At 37.3% G+C, this 19,699-nt stretch overlaps 2 protein-coding genes across 31 annotated transcripts in view; one reads left to right on the forward strand and one right to left on the reverse strand.

Annotated features, from left to right (window-relative positions):
- The window catches only part of ank2b (ankyrin 2b, neuronal), a 175,457-nt gene extending 169,618 nt beyond the window's left edge, over nucleotides 1-5,839 (forward strand). For 20 of the 23 annotated variants that reach the window (XM_053681249.1, XM_053681245.1, XM_053681253.1 and 17 more), the window contains 2 exons: nucleotides 59-150; nucleotides 662-5,839. In XM_053681249.1, the coding sequence (XP_053537224.1) occupies nucleotides 59-150; nucleotides 662-896 (327 nt within the window). In that variant the 3' untranslated portion in view covers nucleotides 897-5,839. The remainder of the gene's footprint in view (nucleotides 1-58; nucleotides 151-661) is intronic. The other 3 variants (XM_053681242.1, XM_053681243.1, XM_053681259.1) reach the window with 2 other exon arrangements.
- camk2d1 (calcium/calmodulin-dependent protein kinase (CaM kinase) II delta 1) overlaps nucleotides 4,626-19,699 on the reverse strand; it is an 87,245-nt gene continuing 72,171 nt past the window's right edge. For 3 of the 8 annotated variants that reach the window (XM_053681265.1, XM_053681264.1, XM_053681266.1), the window contains 7 exons: nucleotides 18,389-18,423; nucleotides 15,538-15,597; nucleotides 12,052-12,100; nucleotides 8,289-8,364; nucleotides 8,103-8,197; nucleotides 6,925-7,156; nucleotides 4,626-5,919 (listed from right to left, as the gene is read on the reverse strand). In XM_053681265.1, the coding sequence (XP_053537240.1) occupies nucleotides 5,916-5,919; nucleotides 6,925-7,156; nucleotides 8,103-8,197; nucleotides 8,289-8,364; nucleotides 12,052-12,100; nucleotides 15,538-15,597; nucleotides 18,389-18,423 (551 nt within the window). In that variant the 3' untranslated portion in view covers nucleotides 4,626-5,915. Of the gene's footprint in view, nucleotides 5,920-6,918; nucleotides 7,157-8,102; nucleotides 8,198-8,288; nucleotides 8,365-12,051; nucleotides 12,101-12,729; nucleotides 12,775-15,537; nucleotides 15,598-18,388; nucleotides 18,424-19,699 lie in introns of all 8 variants that reach the window. The other 5 variants (XM_017471642.3, XM_017471641.3, XM_053681267.1 and 2 more) reach the window with 4 other exon arrangements.

A 19,699-nucleotide genomic window follows, 5' to 3' on the forward strand; every position in this document is an offset into this window, starting at 1 on the left:
TAAACTTATCCCCCAAACTCTGAACTGCTTTCTTTCACACTTGTCCTATAATGTCCAGGCTTTGAGTTATGCAGGGGGCTTTGACAATGTGCTCCTGCCTCATTTAATGGAGAAAGAGATCATGAAGGAGGATGGATCTATGATCAGAAGGTTGGGATAGTGTTTTGGTGTGATTTATAAGCATAACATAACATCTTGAGTGAATATAACTTGCAGAATGTGGCATGAAAACAGATTGCAGACCTCAGTATAACTTTCTGATCTTTAATACCTGCTAAGCATGCTTGCATAAGATGTGTCAAGTAAAGTACTTTTTAAAAGCTTCACTCAGGAAACATCATTAGCTTTAGGTTTACTAACAAAAATATAGATATTGTATGTCAGAATTCAGTTTAGAAATAAAATGAAAGCTCTGATAATATAAACAAATATGTTTGTAGCCTGTTAACACCAGCATGGTAAAATCAACCTAATATTGCTTGGCTTTTGTGACCTTACGAATGTGTATGTAACGACGTGCCTCGATAACTTCACTAGTGTATTTTGTATGTTTTCAGATTATATACAGGAAAAGGTCAAAATGGAGAGCGATGGAATGCTGATGAGATTAAATACTCTCATATAAGTATATTCACTTTTCTTTGTGCCGATCTATCTGCAGGACCCGCATGCATAAGACATGCACACAGAAGAAGACTGTAGTGAGGGACGGCCAGAGCAAACACATCCACCTGGAGCGAATGGAGGACACACCGGAGTCCCTAAAACCTGACGACCTGCAGCAGCACCTACACCAACTGCTCCAACGCTACTGCACACCGGAAGTGGAGGAGGAGAAGGAGGAGGAGGCAGAGGAGTTGGTGGAGAGAGAGGAAAAGCAGGACACAGATGACTGATTTTCTATTACCTTTTCATTTATTTGCGCTCCCAAAAACCCTGACAGAATAGATCAGATTGTGACCCATATCCTCGTCACTTTGTCTCTCACTATCACCATGACAGCGACTTCCCATGTTCCCGACCCATTTCTTTTTGTGTTTATTAATGTTAATTTTTTTTCCTCCATTGCAAAAAAGGAAAGATTTGTGTGCTAGAATGTTTTTTGTTGATGTGAAGTTTTCCTATTTTTATTACTTTGTGACCAAAGATAGCTTTACCTTATTTTAAATGAACATTTTGGCTATAAAAGAATCCTAAATATATGGGGGGGGGGCAACTAAACATCGTCCTGGACATGTCCCTCTTTCACAATAACTTTAATAGCTGAAATAACGAGATGTGTAAATATTAGAATGGAAATGGAACAATAACCCAACATGCACTGCACCGTCTACATACATGCCGTAAACCTGCACCAGTGCAATACTGCGGTTAAAGGTGTTAAGATTCATTAGCTCAAATTCTGTCCACAGGCTTTGGATAACTGACTTTTTACTGTCTGTTACTGGGGCATGTTTACTGTTCACCACAAATGCAGGATCACATTTGGACAGTATTGCGATCATGTTAAAAAAACAACAAAAAAAAAACAAAACAAAATAGAACGAATGTCATTGTGTAGTTCATCACGATACCCAGAATGAGCTTGAGTAATTTGTATGCAGTATAAATGTAAATTCAGAAAAAAAAGCTACATGCCAGCTTTTAATGTGCTTTTTGGGAGTCATATTGAATGAACGCTTAGCACATTGTTCCTTACTCCTGCTCATTTTCTGTTGGTCCTTCACATATTGTTATAAAAGGTGACAACAGCTTTGCACAGTGGATTCAGTCTGCCCTATTTACTCTGTGTGTGTGTGTGTGTGTGTGTGTGTGTGTGTGTGTGTGTGTGTGTGTGTTTCTTCACTATGTTAATCTCCAGTCACAACACTGCTACTCCTCGTCTGCACGTAAGAAAGTAGCAATCATTAAAGGTAACTTTATCTGACGATTCTGTTGCTCCCTCTAATTTTTCAACATGTTCACTAAGATTTAAAGGATAGCCGTTATTAAGGTTATTAATGATATTAATGAATGATCATGATCAAAACTCTCTTAAAAATCCTAATGTGTTTGTGGATTGATCTCATTCCCTTCCGTACTAGTTGCCCAAGAGCAAATTTAATATTGAGTTTCACAGCATTGTGATCAGAACAGCAGATTAAGGAAGGCTAAATTTCCGTTTTTTTTTCTTCCTTTTTTCATTTGTTATGTTGCAAGTGGTGTAAAATAAAAGAAATCGATCATCTAAAAATTCTTTAGTATTTCACTGTGGCTCCAACACTAGATTTATTCTCCTGTAATAAATAATAACTAAGGGTGGTGTAAATAATAATTGGTCAAGCTAAAAAAAACAAACAAACAAACATATAGAATGAAAGGGGAAATTTCAAATGAAGTAAAATACATTAAATTTTACTAATGCTGTGAAAAATACTATGGACTTCAGGAACAGAACACATGAACTAACACAAACTGAAATATTTTCCCTTAAATTAAACAGGTAAAACATTAATTGAAAACTAGTTTATTTTTGTTTTTTGTATTTCTTAAGTGCCTCCCATAAGCTTCCATGTGGCATAAAGTAACTAACTGTAAGTGCAGCAAATTTTCCATACAAGACCAAAAACAGAAGAAAAACCCCAACAACAACAACAAAAAAGAACATTGTACTGTAAGTTGTAATGAAGATAAACTGATCTGCTTTTAGATAAACTCTGTAAACTAAAACAAACCCTAAATAACACCGCCTCCTCTCTACCTGTAGGTTGTAGTCAACTGAATCTGCTTAAAGCCATGACAATATCCTTCTCACTAACTATAGCTTCAAACTACGATAGTTACAGCTAACTATCACCAATTCTTAATACTTTGAAATATCCATTAATAAAAATCACCCCCCCAAAAAATCCTTAAGGACTTAAAACTATTAAAACTACATATACACAGTGGTTTTAAAAACACTGAAATGTGATGAAAAAGTAAGGGGGAAAATCCTTTATAGTTAGAAACTTTTATGGTTTCATATTTCCAATTCTCTTGCCTCACATACTGTATCAGGATCATAGCTATTCTACTCACTGCAAAGGTTTTAATATCACTGATAAATAGATGGCTAAGGCGGGACTGTAAGAACTGTAAACTACAATCTCTTGCCTTTGGGTTGTGGTGAGTCTTTATCCTTTAATATACCTGTTTATGCCTATAAAAAATGGTTTTAGTGAATGCAGTGGTAGCAGTTATATTATCTTATCATGTTTTGTGAATCTGTTAAATTTGATCTAGTTACAGTGATGACAGTAACAAATGTTGGCTCTGATGGCCACAAAGGTACAACTTATCTCAACTAAGAAGGCATGAGTAACAAATAATACCAACTGAATTTTTTTTCTGTTTGTTTACTCAACTTCTTAACTCCCGCATTTTTTATTTCATTGCCCATAGAGAATGTGTACAAGTGTGTATGTGAACCTTTCAGTGGTCTTCATGAGTAGCAAGTTATCTTTTTATAATGGACATTTAGCATGTGTACTATAAAGCCATTCTTGAAATTTATTTCAAGCTTCAAATGGAAATCCTGTGTAATTTATCTGGGAGATCTGGAGGGGTGCAGCCAGACTCTGAGTATATCTGATTAATAATTAACGCAGCGCAGGACATTCACTGTTTGAAATCAACGGCTGTTTCACGAATAAGCATCTTGTTTCTAGGCTGATGAACATCTATAAAGGCATGTGTTCATGACTAATAAACAAAAACAGCAGCTGCAGTGTGTAAATGATGGATAATAAATGATATCATGTAGATCACGTGCTGGTGCCTGGGGCTTTTTTATTTAACATGGGACACTTTCTTTGTAAAAAGTTTTTACAAAAAAACAAAGGAGGAAAAAACCCCAACCTTTTTTATGTACAGAAACCACAAAATGGCTAATAGTTTTCCATTGAATTTAACTTTTAACCCAATTTAAGATTAACAACAACAACAACAACAACAACAAAAAATAGGCAGAAATGTTTTATTCATGCATTGGGTTGGTAATATGTTTTTCTGTGCACAGTAATATGTTGTTCTCTGTATCCACATATACAAACTATTTAAATTCCTTAATTTTCTTAATCTTAAAACGAACATGTATTAACTGACGAAAAAAAAGAGGATGTTTTCACAGTTTATTTATTTGCTTTATCGTGTCCTTTTTAACTGCTCGAGTATTTGTACTTCTGTTTAGTGTACAGGTTTGTGGGATTGGTGATTTTCATCTAGTTACAGCAATAAAAAGTACAAAGGGAACTGGACTAGAATAAAAAAAAGTAACAAAAATAACAAAAAATGTAAAATACAAAGCAAACAAAATGGAACTAGATAACAACTGATAATCTTTAAGTCTCAAACCGCTGATAGCATTTCAGACACTGAATCTAAATTAAACAATCATTAATAATCAGACTGATTAATAATCAGTCCCAAATTCAGGTTTCCTCCCAATGCTTTCCACAAACTGATGTTATGAAGCATTACAGTCGATCTTAAACAAAGTTTGAGTAAAGAAAGGCAAGCTTTATTTAAATCAAATATCAACTGTGCTCCAAATAAATCATCTTTTATATTAATCTGTCAAATGTTTCCCATTTCAAATTTTCCTATTTTGCTTTTTTTTTTTTTTTGCATTGATAATCGTAATAGTTTTTGCAAATATAAATCATTTTCGAACTGCACTAACTACTCATCTCTTTTTCAGTTTAAATGGACAGTATGGAATACAAAGCATAAACCATTTATTCTACTTCACCCTTGAGAAGGGAACCATCACAAGATCATAAACATGAAGTACATAAAAGTACATAAAAGTTGATAAAAGATGTTTCATGCAATATGTGATAACAGCTAATGCTAATTAATTAAGGAAGGTGTGAAAAATAGAGAAAACTCGTTTTTTTTCTTTCCAAAGAATACCCCCATCAAATGTTAGTAAACAATATAAAAATGAAAACAGAAGCATAAAACTCTCACAACAACTGAATAAAATAAAATAGTTTGGTTTACCAGTTATTCGTGTTGATTGATAAAGTACATTCTTTAATTGAAATTTTTACACTTTTTCTACTGCGTTCATGTGATGCCGTGGAAAACATCAGAATAAAATAGGCTAAACTGTAGGCTAAATGTGCTTCCTTTGTCAGTTTTACACATTAGTGTTGCTAAACCCATTAGGCCATAGCAACCTAAAACCGAACAAAGCTCGCAGAACTAAGATCACGGTCAACTGTCAATTCTCTAAAAGATAAAGCAGGAATAGCACTTCACACAACTTCACAAAAACTTCACCAAAAAAACAAAAGCAAGCCCATTTGTCAGATTCATAATGAATTTTTTTCAGCTGTATTGCACTTAAAATAGAAAAGCACTGAAACAAGACTGAAGTGGCTTTGATTTGCTGCTAATCATATCCTCAAGATCAGTGACGGATATTGTGCCTAGATTACTAATCACTCTAATATGAACATGTCACACGTGCGCCCAGTTTCGTCTATGTACTGTTTGACTTTGTATCTGACTGTGTACAGAGATCAAACATTTCTTTTCCTGATGTACCCACACACCCAAAGATATATCAGCAAGTGTGACACCCTACTTTCACACCATAGAAAATAGAACATTAAATTATAAAAAGGGGAAAAAAAAATTATGTATACATAAGTCTTTAACATCAATGGTTTATGAGGAGAGCGTGCAAGTCGCACGCATACACACGTCCTAATACAAAATGATATGAATTCCCCACCTGTGTGTAGGCTAAAGTCCAGCAGTGACGATATGTAAACAAGACTGACAGGGTGGAGATGTTGTAAAGGTGGGGTTTGAATAAAGCAGACACTCAGTGGCCATCTGACATTAAGTCCTTTAGACTGAACTGCGTTGCTCAGGACACCACGTTAACTGTGGAACAGTGAAATATACATTACAGGCATACTGAGAGAAAAACATGCAAGAGATTTACGTATGACCTATATACAGTATACACAAACACACACACACACACACACACACACACGTACACACAACATTAAAACCACCTGCCTACTATTGTGCAGATCCCACTTGTGCCATCAAAACAGCTCTGAACCTTCGAGGCGTGAACTCCACAAGAGCTCTGAAGGTGTGCTGCGGTTTCTGGCACCAACATGTTAGCAGCAGATCCTTAAAATCCTGTAAGTTGTGAGGTGGGGCCTCCATGGATCGGACTTGTTTGTCCAGCACATCCCACAGATGCTTGATCGGATTGAGATCTGGGGAATTTGGAGGCCAAGTCAACACCCTGAACTCTTTGTTCCATTCCTGAACAATTTTTGCAGCGTGGCAGGGCGCATTATCCGGCTGAAAGAGGTCATGGTGTTACCATGAAGGGGTGTACTTGGTCTGCAACAATGTTTAGGTGGGTGGTACGTGTCAAACATCCACGTGAATGCCGGGACCCAAGGTTTCCCAGCAGAACATTGCCCAGAGCTTCACACTGCCTCTGCCGGCTTTCCTTCTACCCATAGTGCATCCTGGTGCCATCTCTTCCCCAGGTAAATAACGCACACACGCTGTCGTCTAGCCATCACAATATGGCCTTCTCAAAGTTGCTCAGATCCTTACCCTTGCCCATTTTTCCTGCTTAACACATCGACTTTTAAAACTGACTGGTCATTTTCTGCCTACTATATCCCACCCTTTGACAGGTGCCATTGTAACGAGATAATCGATGTTATTCACTTTACCTGTCACCAATACCACCTGTTTTAATGTCATGGCTATTGGTGTACATGCATACGTATATGCATACATACATGCATGTATGCATGCACACACACGCTATCCACACAAACTAACACATATATACACACACACAATAGTCATCCACACACTCACACAAAACTACAAAATCTCACCCACACTCACTTGGTGGGCACGGTTGGTGAGCCTGAGCGGTGGAAATGAATATTCTGCCACTTGCCGTCACGGCGATGCCACACCCGAGTCTCCTCTGACTGCATGGTGCGAGGCATGCTGTTAGCATCGATGTACTGGGTGAGTCTGATGTAAGCTATGCAGGCAGCGTCTTCTCCCAGCAGGTGCACGTGAGGATTCAACAAGATGGTGTGGACGGTACGCCTGTGGCTCTTTGAGAGAGCTGAAAGCAGAAAAAAGACAAAAAGAATGCTGAAATAACAAGACATTAAATGCTAAACAGGTTAAATCTTCATTATCACAAGCAAGATACAAATAGTAAAACATTCATAAAGATATTTTCATTCACTCATCTTTAGTCACTAGTTTATCCTAGTCAGAGTTGGAAATGTCATATAACGGTGAACTTTTATTCTGTTGGCCTGTAAACACCTTTTCCAAGCGAATCTCTGGGACAGTTTTTTAAATCTTTGGATTGGTGTTTCTTCCATTTCTTAATAATGGTTTTCACCAATGGTGGACACAGTGATATCTTTTTAACTCCTTCTCCAGCTCTGGGAAAGGTCGACCTGTGATGGCTGTTTTCCTGATTTCCACTGATTGCTCATAGCAAACTGTGATGTAACTGTGTGTGTAAACTCTCTGACAAAATTTTGAAACATATCAAACTTGTAAACAGTGCAGTCCAAAAGTCTGCGACCACCCTGAAAATCTGGGGTTTAATTATTATTATTTTTTACAATTTAAAACAGTAAATAAGCTCAATATCAATATTGAAGAATCTGCACTATTTCAGAGTCACAAATTAAAATTAAGCAAATGTGTGATATTGAGCAAGTTAACTCAAGATTAACTAAGACTTTCCTCAATTCTTTCACTGAAGCATCTCAGATAACCCTCGGATGCATTTGATCGAACACAGATCATCAGGGTTTTACATAAACTTGTGCAGTACAAGATATTATAAAATTATACTAAGAAATGCTACCAAATACTAAGAAATTCAACTTTTCACTACATTATTGCTGATAGTTTCATTTGTAATGAAAAAAAGCATAATACTACTTAACTTAAAACAGCTAGGTTGGACATACTGTCACTGTTTTTAACAAACCATTACAACATGTGAACGTTTGCACTGGAACTTAAACTATTCAGTGATGGCTTACAGTTTTCAAAGTAGAACCTGTGGAAGTCTGTTCCCTCCACCAGGTTCCCCAAAGCCTCAGGTTCAAAAGAGGTCAGTCCAGGGTCACAGATCTTGCTGTTAAACATAAACAGGGCACAGAAACAGTTTAACTACATGCACGGACAGCTGTAGTATCAGTGGACCGGCGGAGATAAAATGCACTCACGTATAAGCTTCAAAATCTCCATTGTTGATGGCCTCGATCAGCTGCTCGGTCACTTTTATAATCTCCTGCTTCCGTGCTGAAGAGAAAACAAGTGGCATGTTGGTGTGAAAATGTCAAAATGGCTTTTAGGCACGAGTTAAAACAAACAAACAAACAGCAACAAAAAAACAGACATAGCCATGCATGTGAGGCTGGATCATGTAATTGCATACACAACAGAGTTACTGATGGATCTACAAAACAGACAGGCACACACTTTATATAATTAACTCCTCAATATATTAATGTTCTATATATTAATCATGACTTCTATGTTAATTATAAGGCTATTAACATAAACGAGGTATTAATTAATTAGACTCTGAGTGAGACTTTGAGTGTTAGTAATATAAATAATGATGAATTTGGATTGCAAAAGTGTATTAGGAAAAGAAACCCTCCTATAAGCACTGCACATTAAAAGGGTGATGGAGCAAAGGAAAAGGAAAATACTAAACAATCAGTTATTCAGGAGCTTGCAACATGGTGGCCATACTCTGTGTTATCTTAGAAAACAATGTGTGTATCTGCCCAACTATTCATATTTATTCTGCTTGTCATTAAGTCAGGGGTATCAGTCTTATCCGTAAAGGGTCGGTGTGGGTGCAAGTTTTCATTCCGTTAAAGCAGGAGCCACACCTGATTCCACCTGCATAATCAGTTTTTCAATAGACTTGGGTGTGGCTTCTGCTTGGTTGGAATGAAAACCTGCACCCACACCGGCCCTTTCCATATAAGATTGGACACATTAAATCCTAATGATTTTAATGAGAAAGAGACCTCACAATAACATTGGGCAGCACCTGAAAATGGCTGCTGCACTTCCAGGCTCATGGAGGCCCTTAGCACATACATGGAGCATGACTTAAATGAACCAAATTTGCACATTTAAAAACAACCAACAGATAATGTTTTTTGCATTCAAATGGAGTGAGTTTGTAGGAAAATGCCTGTTAATCAGTACTATATTAATATTATTGTTTAAGTAGGCAAATGAATGCCCATGCATATTTGTGCACAGGAGAACCAACAGAGGGCATACAAACTGAGGGGTTTCCAGATGCTTCCTTATATCGTATGCACAAGCATCTTAAATAAACATGCTTCAACAAAAGATAAGCCTAATACATGTAGACAACAGCACATCAGTAAGCATTTACTCTAAAATCTGAATCCCACCTCACGTATTGTTGAGCACATTAGTGTAACACTGCACAGCGTACTAAACTGTGAGCGTTGTGATTTTGACTTCCACCAGCAGAGAGCACTGCTAGAAAATTCGCCTAAGCAACAACTCATCTAACATCACGGCATTTGCTGATCAGGTTATGCTCAAAATGCATGAAGAGAAGAGAAGCTACTAAACATCGAGACCTAATAAGTGGTGGTGTAAAAACACAAATCTATAACTCAAAATTTACACAAATGTTATGCTTGTGCTCTTTCAACATGATCATGAGTGTTTTGGTAAAATATTAAATTGACCTTAAACCCAACAAAGAATCTTTTCACGTAAAGATGATTAGTAATTATCATTACTCCAACTAATCTGCTCTGAGCTGTGTGAATTCTTGTGCACTCGTCCCTGTGACACTTACACTGGATGGTGATGTGGTTGTGAAGTGGCTGAGGCGGTTTGAGAGGGGGCTCGAGGTTAAAGCACTGACCACGACTTTCTATGGAGTTCATGTTGAGAAACGCCAGAAAGGCGGAAAGGGAGACTAACAAATAACCAACCAGGAGCAGTTTGAGTGTGCAGCTACAGCACTCCTCTGCTCCTGGCCATGTGCTAGGGAGGCACCAGACAGAGGAAGATGAGGAAGAGCAGGAAGATGGGGAATGGGAGTAAGAGCGCCTGAGCTTGTAGATTCTAGTAGAATCCAGCAGGTGGTGCACTTGTCAGACAAATAAGGAATGAGAAGGTGACGTATGGGGTTGTGGTAGAAAGGTGTATAGGTGAGTGGATATATTTGCGTAGAATTGTCCATGGAATAAAGGTGAAGGGATAAAACAACAGTAAAAGTGTAAGGAGAAAGAAAAAGAAAAGACAAGCATTTGAATGAATGGAATGAATCATATAGTCATTAATATAGTTTACTTCCAAGGAACTTGCTGAAAACATCGAAACTTAGAAAGCACAGTGGAAAAATGCAAAAAAGAATATGGTAAGTTTTGCATACTTTGCTTCCTACAACGACCATTTCAGTCACAGCTTTTATCGTTTAGAATCTGTATGTAGCTAAAGGGATTTTTCCAACGTTTTGGCATCTAAACTGACTTCCCAAATCTTTTAGAACGTCTCCAGTGCTTTTGGATTACAAAGGGAAATGTATAGTTTTAACACAGGTTTTCATGCGTCAAGGATTATGGTTCGTTTTTGCATTGTAAATGCAATGTAAACGTATTGAATGCACACTAATTTGGGGACTTCACTTGGGTTAACCGTTTATGTACACATGTATTAGCATGGCGTTGGACTGGGACCCTGTTGGACATTTGCAATCACGACTAGAGGATGCAATGACCAGAGAAAACTCTCTGGTGAATCTGCACCAAGTTCAAACTCTTATCATATAGTCTTATTACCCCATTTTCTCCCAGTCTCCCAATCTTCATGGTACAGTTAGTACTGTTTATTTTTGTAATAAACTTCAGCAATATTTTACTTTGAGTGTTGCGTTTTCATTCAGCATCAATTTAAAAAAAAACTATCAGTTGTTTAATCGGTTAATCGGCAGGTACTGCCCAACTTAGTTATCGGTAAAATCCACTGTCGCTCAATCTCTACTATTTACTATTCTATATATACTATATTAAGTGCATTACTGTTTAAGCAACTCTCCAAACAAAACAGACAACCCACCACTCTCCTGTGAAAGGATCAGGCTTTAACCAGCAGCAGGCAGCAATTGCTTTGTTGGACAGCACATTGCACAGAAAATTCACTAATGAGCTGACGGAGATTAACACCCTATGACCACCATTCACTCCTACACACAAACACACAGAAAATTGCTGCTTGGGGCTAATTTCAATTCATCGTCTCATAATGACTGCAGGAGCAGCGAAAGGAAAAAAGAAAGTATCAGACAGGGAGTGAGATAAGGACTGAACAGGGAACACTTCCTTGTTAATAAGCAATGATAAGCCTTGCGTCTCTTTAATAGGCCCCTTCTTTCGGTATGTCTGCAATTCATGCATGGTGGTATCATTATACAATACAGATACATGGATAACTTTTTTTTTGTCTTAGAGTGGCATGAATAATTCAAATCGGTAAAACTTTTATATTTACACTGCACTTAATCATGACTCATACTGTAGGTTCAAATAAAGCATACAGTACAATGAACTGAAAGCTGTGCCACCAAACCAACTGGCTTTGTAGACAGTTTAAGCACCAGTTTACACACTGAAATCGGCTTGAGCACTAAAATTACTACAACTTTAAATAGTAACACTCCTCAAATTGGAACCTTCACTTAATCAGTCGGTCTAACTAGTTTTTGCATAAAAGCTGGCTAAACAGGGTCAGCCATGATCCCAGGCAAAAATAAGTCAGTGGTGACCTGATGAATAAATAAACCACTAAAGCTGCTGAATGGGAAGATGGTTGTCAGCGATGGTTATTAAATGGAGTGATCCGAAGCATGAGCGAGCAGAATGAAAACGTGAAAGTCCACACTGCTAACTAAAAGTGTGAAATGTGTGTAATTTACCATACCTTTCACATCCTCATCTTCGATGGTGGTGTTGGCACTCTCGGAGGACTCCTGAAAAGGAACATTATAATGAACTCAACATGACGTATAACGTAAATTAACATGATGGTTCAGAGGCATAGTAAGGACCATTTCAAAATATCATGTTCGAACAGACTTCAGTGCCCTTGATGCTGTGTATCTGTTTATCATGAAGAAACTTGGAGAGACATGTTTTAATATCGGCATTTCCCCCCCGAACATATTAACAATCCCTATAAACAGCTTCCGCACTTTCTGGAAAAGGCTTTCCCTGTGAGGCATGCCACAAAATACACACCCCATGCACAAAATGTACAAAAAGCATACAGACATGCAGGAAATGTGCTGAAAAGTTCCAGCATTACCTCTACCACATAAGACGTAATAAATAAATAAAAACACGACAGCAACACACAGGCATGCACAGCATTCACTATACATTAGAGGGTAATGATGTATAGTATTCTGCAAGATGACATCTAATCCTATTCTGAAGAATCTGCTGTTCTGCTCAGCAGCTTCTAATGAGACGATGCTAATGGATTTAGGACAGAAACACGCCTTGCCAGCCATTAAAGTCGTTAAACCAGCGAACCCTTTAGGTAAAATTCACAATGGAACAAGCTTGATCCTAGCAAACCCGTTTATATACATAATACCTTGCTTCCGTCAGTAGGATTGTGGATAACAGTAGTTTGAGGCTCCTGATCAAGAGGTGCAGAGAGAAAAGGAAGAGAGTCAAGAGGATCAGAGAGACATTGAGAAATTACATTCTCACACACAAAATGTGAACGTGTAAAGCTCACCAAGCATTGCTTTGTTCTGCATTGAACTTTGGACAACGTCTTTTCATACTATCTTTAAACATACTTAATTTAATTATAAAGGTTCATTACAATTAAAACCCATTAAATCATCATCCAAAATACATTATCAGCCATTTAACAACCAGTTTAGACAAAAAGTTACCAAAGTGGACATTTTTAGTCATATCAAAAATAAATTCAAGTATGCTTGATGGTCTTTAAGAAAAAGTAGACTACAGCAGAAGAATGATAAGAAAGCAGGAAGAGGTCATGACTAGAGTACGCTAAAATTAAGCCAGATGGACACTGTACGATTTAAAGGTCATTTTTTAAACCTGATTTCAATGATCACAAGCTGTTTGACATGCAGTGTGAAGAAGTCACAATGTCCAGTTAACTGCTCAAATGACATTTGACTGAGCTTAGTAAATTGACTTGTCAGAAACTGTAGTCGAACCATACAGTGTGAACATAAAATTACAGTAGATTTACAGTATGTCATCCTGTCATCAAATACAATTTCTAAAACTGTATAATGTTTGCGTGGCTTTAACGCTGCAAGTGAATTGAAAAATGCAATTCTTTTCCCCTGCTACGATTATATATCATTTACAATGTAAAGTGCTTTAAGTGCCTAAAAAAGTGCTATATACATAAATCTAAGGAATTATTATTATTATTATTATTATTATTATTATTATTATTATTACATTGTATAGCAGTCAAGAACACTCTTTAAGGCGGGCTAATAATCTTAGCAAAGGAACTACGGATCAGGACATGAATATTATTTAAACATCTCAAAGTGACATCTAAACCTTAGAACAGCATGTATTCATGTTAGTTATGAAGTTAGAGGAAACAATATAATCACAAGCTGTATATATCCTGCTTGCTAAAAAATTACATGCAACTAGAATACACTAACAGTGTGAAATGTTGCTGTGCACTTCTGTTTATCTGTAAAAAGAACTCAGACATACTTCCTATTTACTAGAATTAAGTAACACGACGTAGCACTGAGATAGACTGTGGCATTTAGTGAGTGCATTTCCAGAAGTGCTAGCTGGAGTGCGAAAAGCATTGTAGGAAGGAGAAAAATGTCAAAGTGACAGAATTTTTTTTTTTTTAAACTAAATGAGCCTCACTAAATAAATGTGAACATGAACAACTGTCCAAAAACGCTGTACTATAAGTATTGTACAGTGGAAGGTTTGCTTCATCAAAAATAAGTGTGTGGGGTAAAACTTGCAAATTGATGACTAAAAATAGCTGAAATTAATGAAAATAAATGATGAACTGCATTAACATATTGTTGCTCAATTTTTACTAGTGCTAGAGCTGGTAGCCCATGAGTGCACAATATAGCCCATAAAACAAAACAAAAAACCCCACCAGCAAATCAAAAAACATGACAACACCACAACAGCAACAATAACAACAGCAAAACCAAAAACACCACAACAAATGTGAAAACGCCACAGCAAAGTCTTAAAGATCAACATTAAGTCAAAATCGAAAGGGGAGGTCTTTATTGAATGTCACTTGCTCGTTGCTGGCTACTGAGAAACAGCGGAAAGCGGAGATCAAGGGTGTTTAAAATAAGAGGAAATATGAGCCTAAACGTATTTACTGATGTTTCTATTCATGCTTATTTTTTAAAAAGGGTGTTCATACAAGGATACTTTAAATATGCTGTAGATTTTTTTCCAGAAGAAACAATTACTCCATAATAATAACATACGTAGCTTTACATTAAAATAATTTTCACAGGTTAACTAGATAACACACTGAAAAAGTACAATTCTTTTCCCCTGTTATAGTCATACATCATGTCCAATCAGCAACGAGCATGTAATGTTCAATAAGGACCTAGCCTTTGTGTTTCAGTTAATGTTGACATGTTTTTGTTTTTGCGTTTTCTGATTTGCTGTTGTGTTTTAAGGTTTGTTAAAGTGTTTTGCACTTATGACCCACTTTAATTTAATCCACACATAAAGCAGTTCCACCTTCAAGTGTAATAATTTGTGAGTAAACAATGGCACAAAATTTATGAAGTTCAAACAACATCATTAACAGAGAGCTTGAGGGTGGCACGGAACACCATTATGATCGTACTTATATCTTATATCCATCAATCCATTTTCCATACCACCTATCCTACACAGGGTCCCGGGGGGCGGGGGACACGACTGAAGACTATCTCAGGGAACTCTGGGCACAAGGCAGGGTGCCTACCCGTTATAGTGCACAATCGCACACACACATTTATACACTACGGACAATTTGGGGGAGGAAACCCCCGAGAACATGCAAACTCTGCACAGACAGGGCGGAGGTGGGATTCACACTCCCAACCCCGGAGGTGCGAAGCAAACATGCTAACCATTAAGCCACCTCCAGGCGTGCTTATATTCGAGCCTCAAAATTCATCTTAAATCGTGAGCTCTCTATTAATGATACCGTTTAAACACCAAAAACAGTGAATTACACTAAAAAAAGCCAACACAAACATAATTCATATTTTAATTGCGCCTTCCTGTTTTAATAATTAGTACTACTCTGACCATCACGGATTATTACACAAGAAAAGGATGAAATGCTCAAACAAAGGCAGAAAACATGAGGCATAATGAGATCTGAGTCACACAGAGAGAGTACCAGAGCAGGAGAGGGGACTGCCTCTTTAGGGCTGGTGACTACGTTGCCTTTGTTGTTGATCTGAAAGGGGGAATGGATAGAAACAAGACACGCAAAGCTGTCCAATGAGGAAACAGGAAATGGTGAGACCCATTCTGAATATGTGAAATGTGTGGATCAATAAGCAGTATGTACAAGTAGTTGCTTAGAACCTGTAAACTGTTCCAGCGAATTATGCCTTTATTAGTGTGATGTAAATGAATGAGTCGCCAAATGGACAGTAACAATTGGTCACAAGTTATAGCCAGCTGAAGTACATAAAGATACCTTGGCAACTACACCACAGGTTTTTGTGTCACACGAGGCTATTGTCAAAAAAAATGTCTGACTATAAGAGTGTGCCTTTGAAGGTGGTGAAGGGGTGAAGAAAAAAAAAAAAGAAATTCACACCAGAGATGTTCTTGTAATCTGTTCAGTAGTTTCCTGAAGGAAGCAAATAACCTGCCTACATTGTTACATCTTACAGAGACTGGAACTGAACATAAAAATACACCATCTTAAAGAATAAAAAAGTATCCCATATCAAAATGATATCAGAATCCTTCACTTCAGTCTCAGCCCAGGTAATTTCACTTTCTATTAAAAGAATAAATGAAACCCTTTGAGACATAAATGTCATATCAGGAAGTGAAATTAAAGCAAATTTATATTCAGCCCTGATAAGCCACATGTTCTAGGCAAGGGCCTGGTCTCTATTTCAGAATGACCACCACCTTAGTTAAACTGATCAACAGAAAGATAAAATTAGAAGAAAAAAAATTATTACCTCAGTGAGGTACAGATATGTCTAAAGAGACCCATTGCACACTTGTTTTATTGTTCTAAATATACTTATTTCTACAGGAATTTCAAATACAACCACCTTCTATAGCAATGAAGCTGAAGAGAAATTTCTTATATTAATCTACTTCTGTGTAAACTTTTCTATTGGAGGAAATTATACTACAAATTATTTTTAAAAGCTATATAAGAGCTAATAGGAAGTACAGGGCCTTACACGTTCACCTCAAAATTCTCACCACTGCAAACTGCAAAATTAGACTTCCTTTTCTGCATTACAAAGTTGAGAAACAAAAACAAAACATGCTCATTCGGTAATAAGGAAATGATTTTTGTATACACAGTCATCAGATCTTTTCCCTCTTTACAAGTACACAAAAATAAACGACAAATGTCCCATCCGTCATATTGTACATGAAAATGAAGAAATCAGTCTTGCATCACACTGGAATACCTGGTCTAAAATGCTTTCATTATCCAATTAAAACATAAATCTAGAAGAAGAACAAGATCCTCCACACTCATCATAAACTACTCTCACTGAACGGCACAGGCCTGGATTTTTCACACAGCAGATGTACAACCTTCTGCTACTCATCATGACACTACACATGGAGTTAGAAGGCAAGTTCCCACCATGAATGAAGTTCAAATAGTACACTGGTATAGAGCTCATATTACCTTTGCAAACTGATCACTAAATATAGTCCCTGCTAGATCACCTAGGTCAGAAGTTCTCAACCTTTTGTAACTAAAGCCCCCTCGAGCCTCCCCTATCATGTGACCCCACTCCCATATTGGAGGAAACCAGGTATAATGATGATCTATTCTATATAAAATCTATCTATAACTTTTATAATAAAAAAACAAAAAAAAAAACTTTTATGACTTTTATAAAACTATATAACGGACAGGTATGGAACATGAATGATATAAAATGTTTCTGAGTACTATAACTACTTTGAACAAGAGAACGAGGCTGCAATAATGTGGACTATTTTACATGTAAAACATGTTGCATTCCATTCGTCTTGTGTTCTAAAAACATTCGCATATGAATGATGTAAATTGGGAGGAAGGGTGCGTCTCGTTATCCATGACATTGTTAAATCTCCGGCTCTCAGCCTCTCACTGAACAGAGCAGACGCAGAGAGGGGTGTGAGTGCAGCGGGAAAGCAAGACCTCGCTTTCAGGACAGTACTGGTGTTATTTGGAAAAACGCTAAGGTTTGTCCAAGAGTCGCTAAAGGGGTCTGAAAAGTCGCTAAGTTGACAACATTGGTCTGCACTGACAGCTAGATAAAAGGCTAAGCTCCGCCTCTCCCCAGCAAAAAGAAAATACAGAGGGAGAGGGAACGCGGGGTTTTTCATTTATGCACATTCTATTTGAAAAGCAATAAAATACACCAAGTACACAAAAGCTGCCCTGTCTGTGTTTTTTTTTCTTAAACAATTTGCACCCCCCTTCCAATCCTGCTCAGGGGGCCTGCGCCCCCCGCCCCCGTGTTGAGAACCACTGACTTAGGTCATCCAACTGCTGCTGGTTGTACCGAAAATTCTCTCCCTGACAACCTACGTGCATTTCCTCAAACCAGTTAATTTTCCATACTTTATTTTATTTGTATTCTTTTATTTATTCCATTTTATTTGAGTAGCCTTTCATTTCTTTTACTTTATTTCTTACTACTGATTCTATTTTCCTCTATCTACTGTATGTCTTCTGTAAAGCACTTTGCGAACATTGTTCTAAAATGTGCTATATAAATAAAGCTTTACTTACTTACAAAGAAGGACAAACGTTAGGGGATGAAAGAGAGGAAGTGTAGGGTTGAGGGGGTTACATGAACAGAGATCAGTTGCATGTCTGTCAGTGTGACAGATGCAATGTGGTGCAATGCAATGCAAGAAAAGAAAGGAAAGTAGCTTTCTGTAACCAAGCTAGGAATAAACTGAAGACTTGAGGTTCAACACCATCTATTAGTTCACATCTTTATACAATTTTTTATGACTAGCAGAAAGAGCACTCAACCTACCTTAACACTATCAGGCTTCTTGTATGGATTCCCTTCTAAATAAGAGAGAGAGAAAAAAGAGTCATATAAGTAGAAAAGTAAGAGATTTTTAACATGCCCAACCCTCTCATTTCAGTGACCCCAACACACACACACACACACACACACACACACAGACACACACAGACACACACAGACACACACAGACACACACAGACACACACAGACACACACACAGACACACACACAGACACACACACAGACACAGGTTAGCAGGTGGCCAACTAGGAGTGCTCTCTCACACTCTGAAGCGTGTCTAAGTGGAGGTGGTGACAGTGAGACAAAAGCACTTATATAAAGGGAGAAATAGCTTTTGATTGACAATGTAATTCACTTAATGCAAATATAGTTATTCAAACTACTGTGTAATTATCTGTGGAAATCTGAGTTTCATGTTGTGCCCACACACACACACAGGAAAAAAACCTACAAATATAATAGAAACCCCTCATAGAATTTGTAATGGTTTTAATGGTTATAATGAAAATTTTATTGGTTTTAATGGAAAAGTAATGTAATGGCCCCTGTGGGTCTCTACTGCTAATCTGCTGCCTTCTAATGGTGGTACGTTATGTCTAGTGGATACCATTATGGACCTCCATCCTGAATACTTCGTACTACGAAATGGAAACCATTTGGTAATGGGTTTTAATGGTAAACAACTGATGGTTTGTAATTGTATTTGTAGTGGAAACCATTAGAACTTCTGCAATGGTTTGTTTTTTTCAGCAGGGACACACAAAGCAGTGCGCGCAGATAAAATAAAATCATGTAGAAATATAGATGATTTAGAGACAAGTAAAAATTTGTTTTGTTAGCTATAGAGAGCAATGCCAGAGGTGTCAGAAATACATCTGCATTAGCACACTAACAGCACAGCAAATTATTAAAGCGATAAGTTACTTGAGGGCATGCGTTACACTGATTTGATCACAGCCAAGATCATTCCTAGGTCTGACACGAAGTGGCTTTTATAAAACAGCGGCAAAAAAAGAAGATAAAATCCAGGGTTAAATAAATAAATCATTGTTAATAATATTCGCTGTAAACAATTCTTCCTCCAGACAACTCAGTCTTTTAAGAGCAAGCTTTGGTTGCTAAGCGTCATAATGGACAAAGATTAACGTATTCTATTTTCCAAAAATGGCTTTAGCGTAATGGTTTTATTAGTTTTAAAAACTAATAAAAAATATTTGCCCTATCAAAGAGTTTTAATCCAGATGATGCCACAGCCTTCCATGGCCGGGAATCAACTGGTCGTGCCATCTGTTT

This window comes from Ictalurus punctatus, chromosome 7, assembly GCF_001660625.3.
Source record: "Ictalurus punctatus breed USDA103 chromosome 7, Coco_2.0, whole genome shotgun sequence".
Classification (NCBI taxonomy): Eukaryota; Metazoa; Chordata; class Actinopteri; order Siluriformes; family Ictaluridae; genus Ictalurus; species Ictalurus punctatus.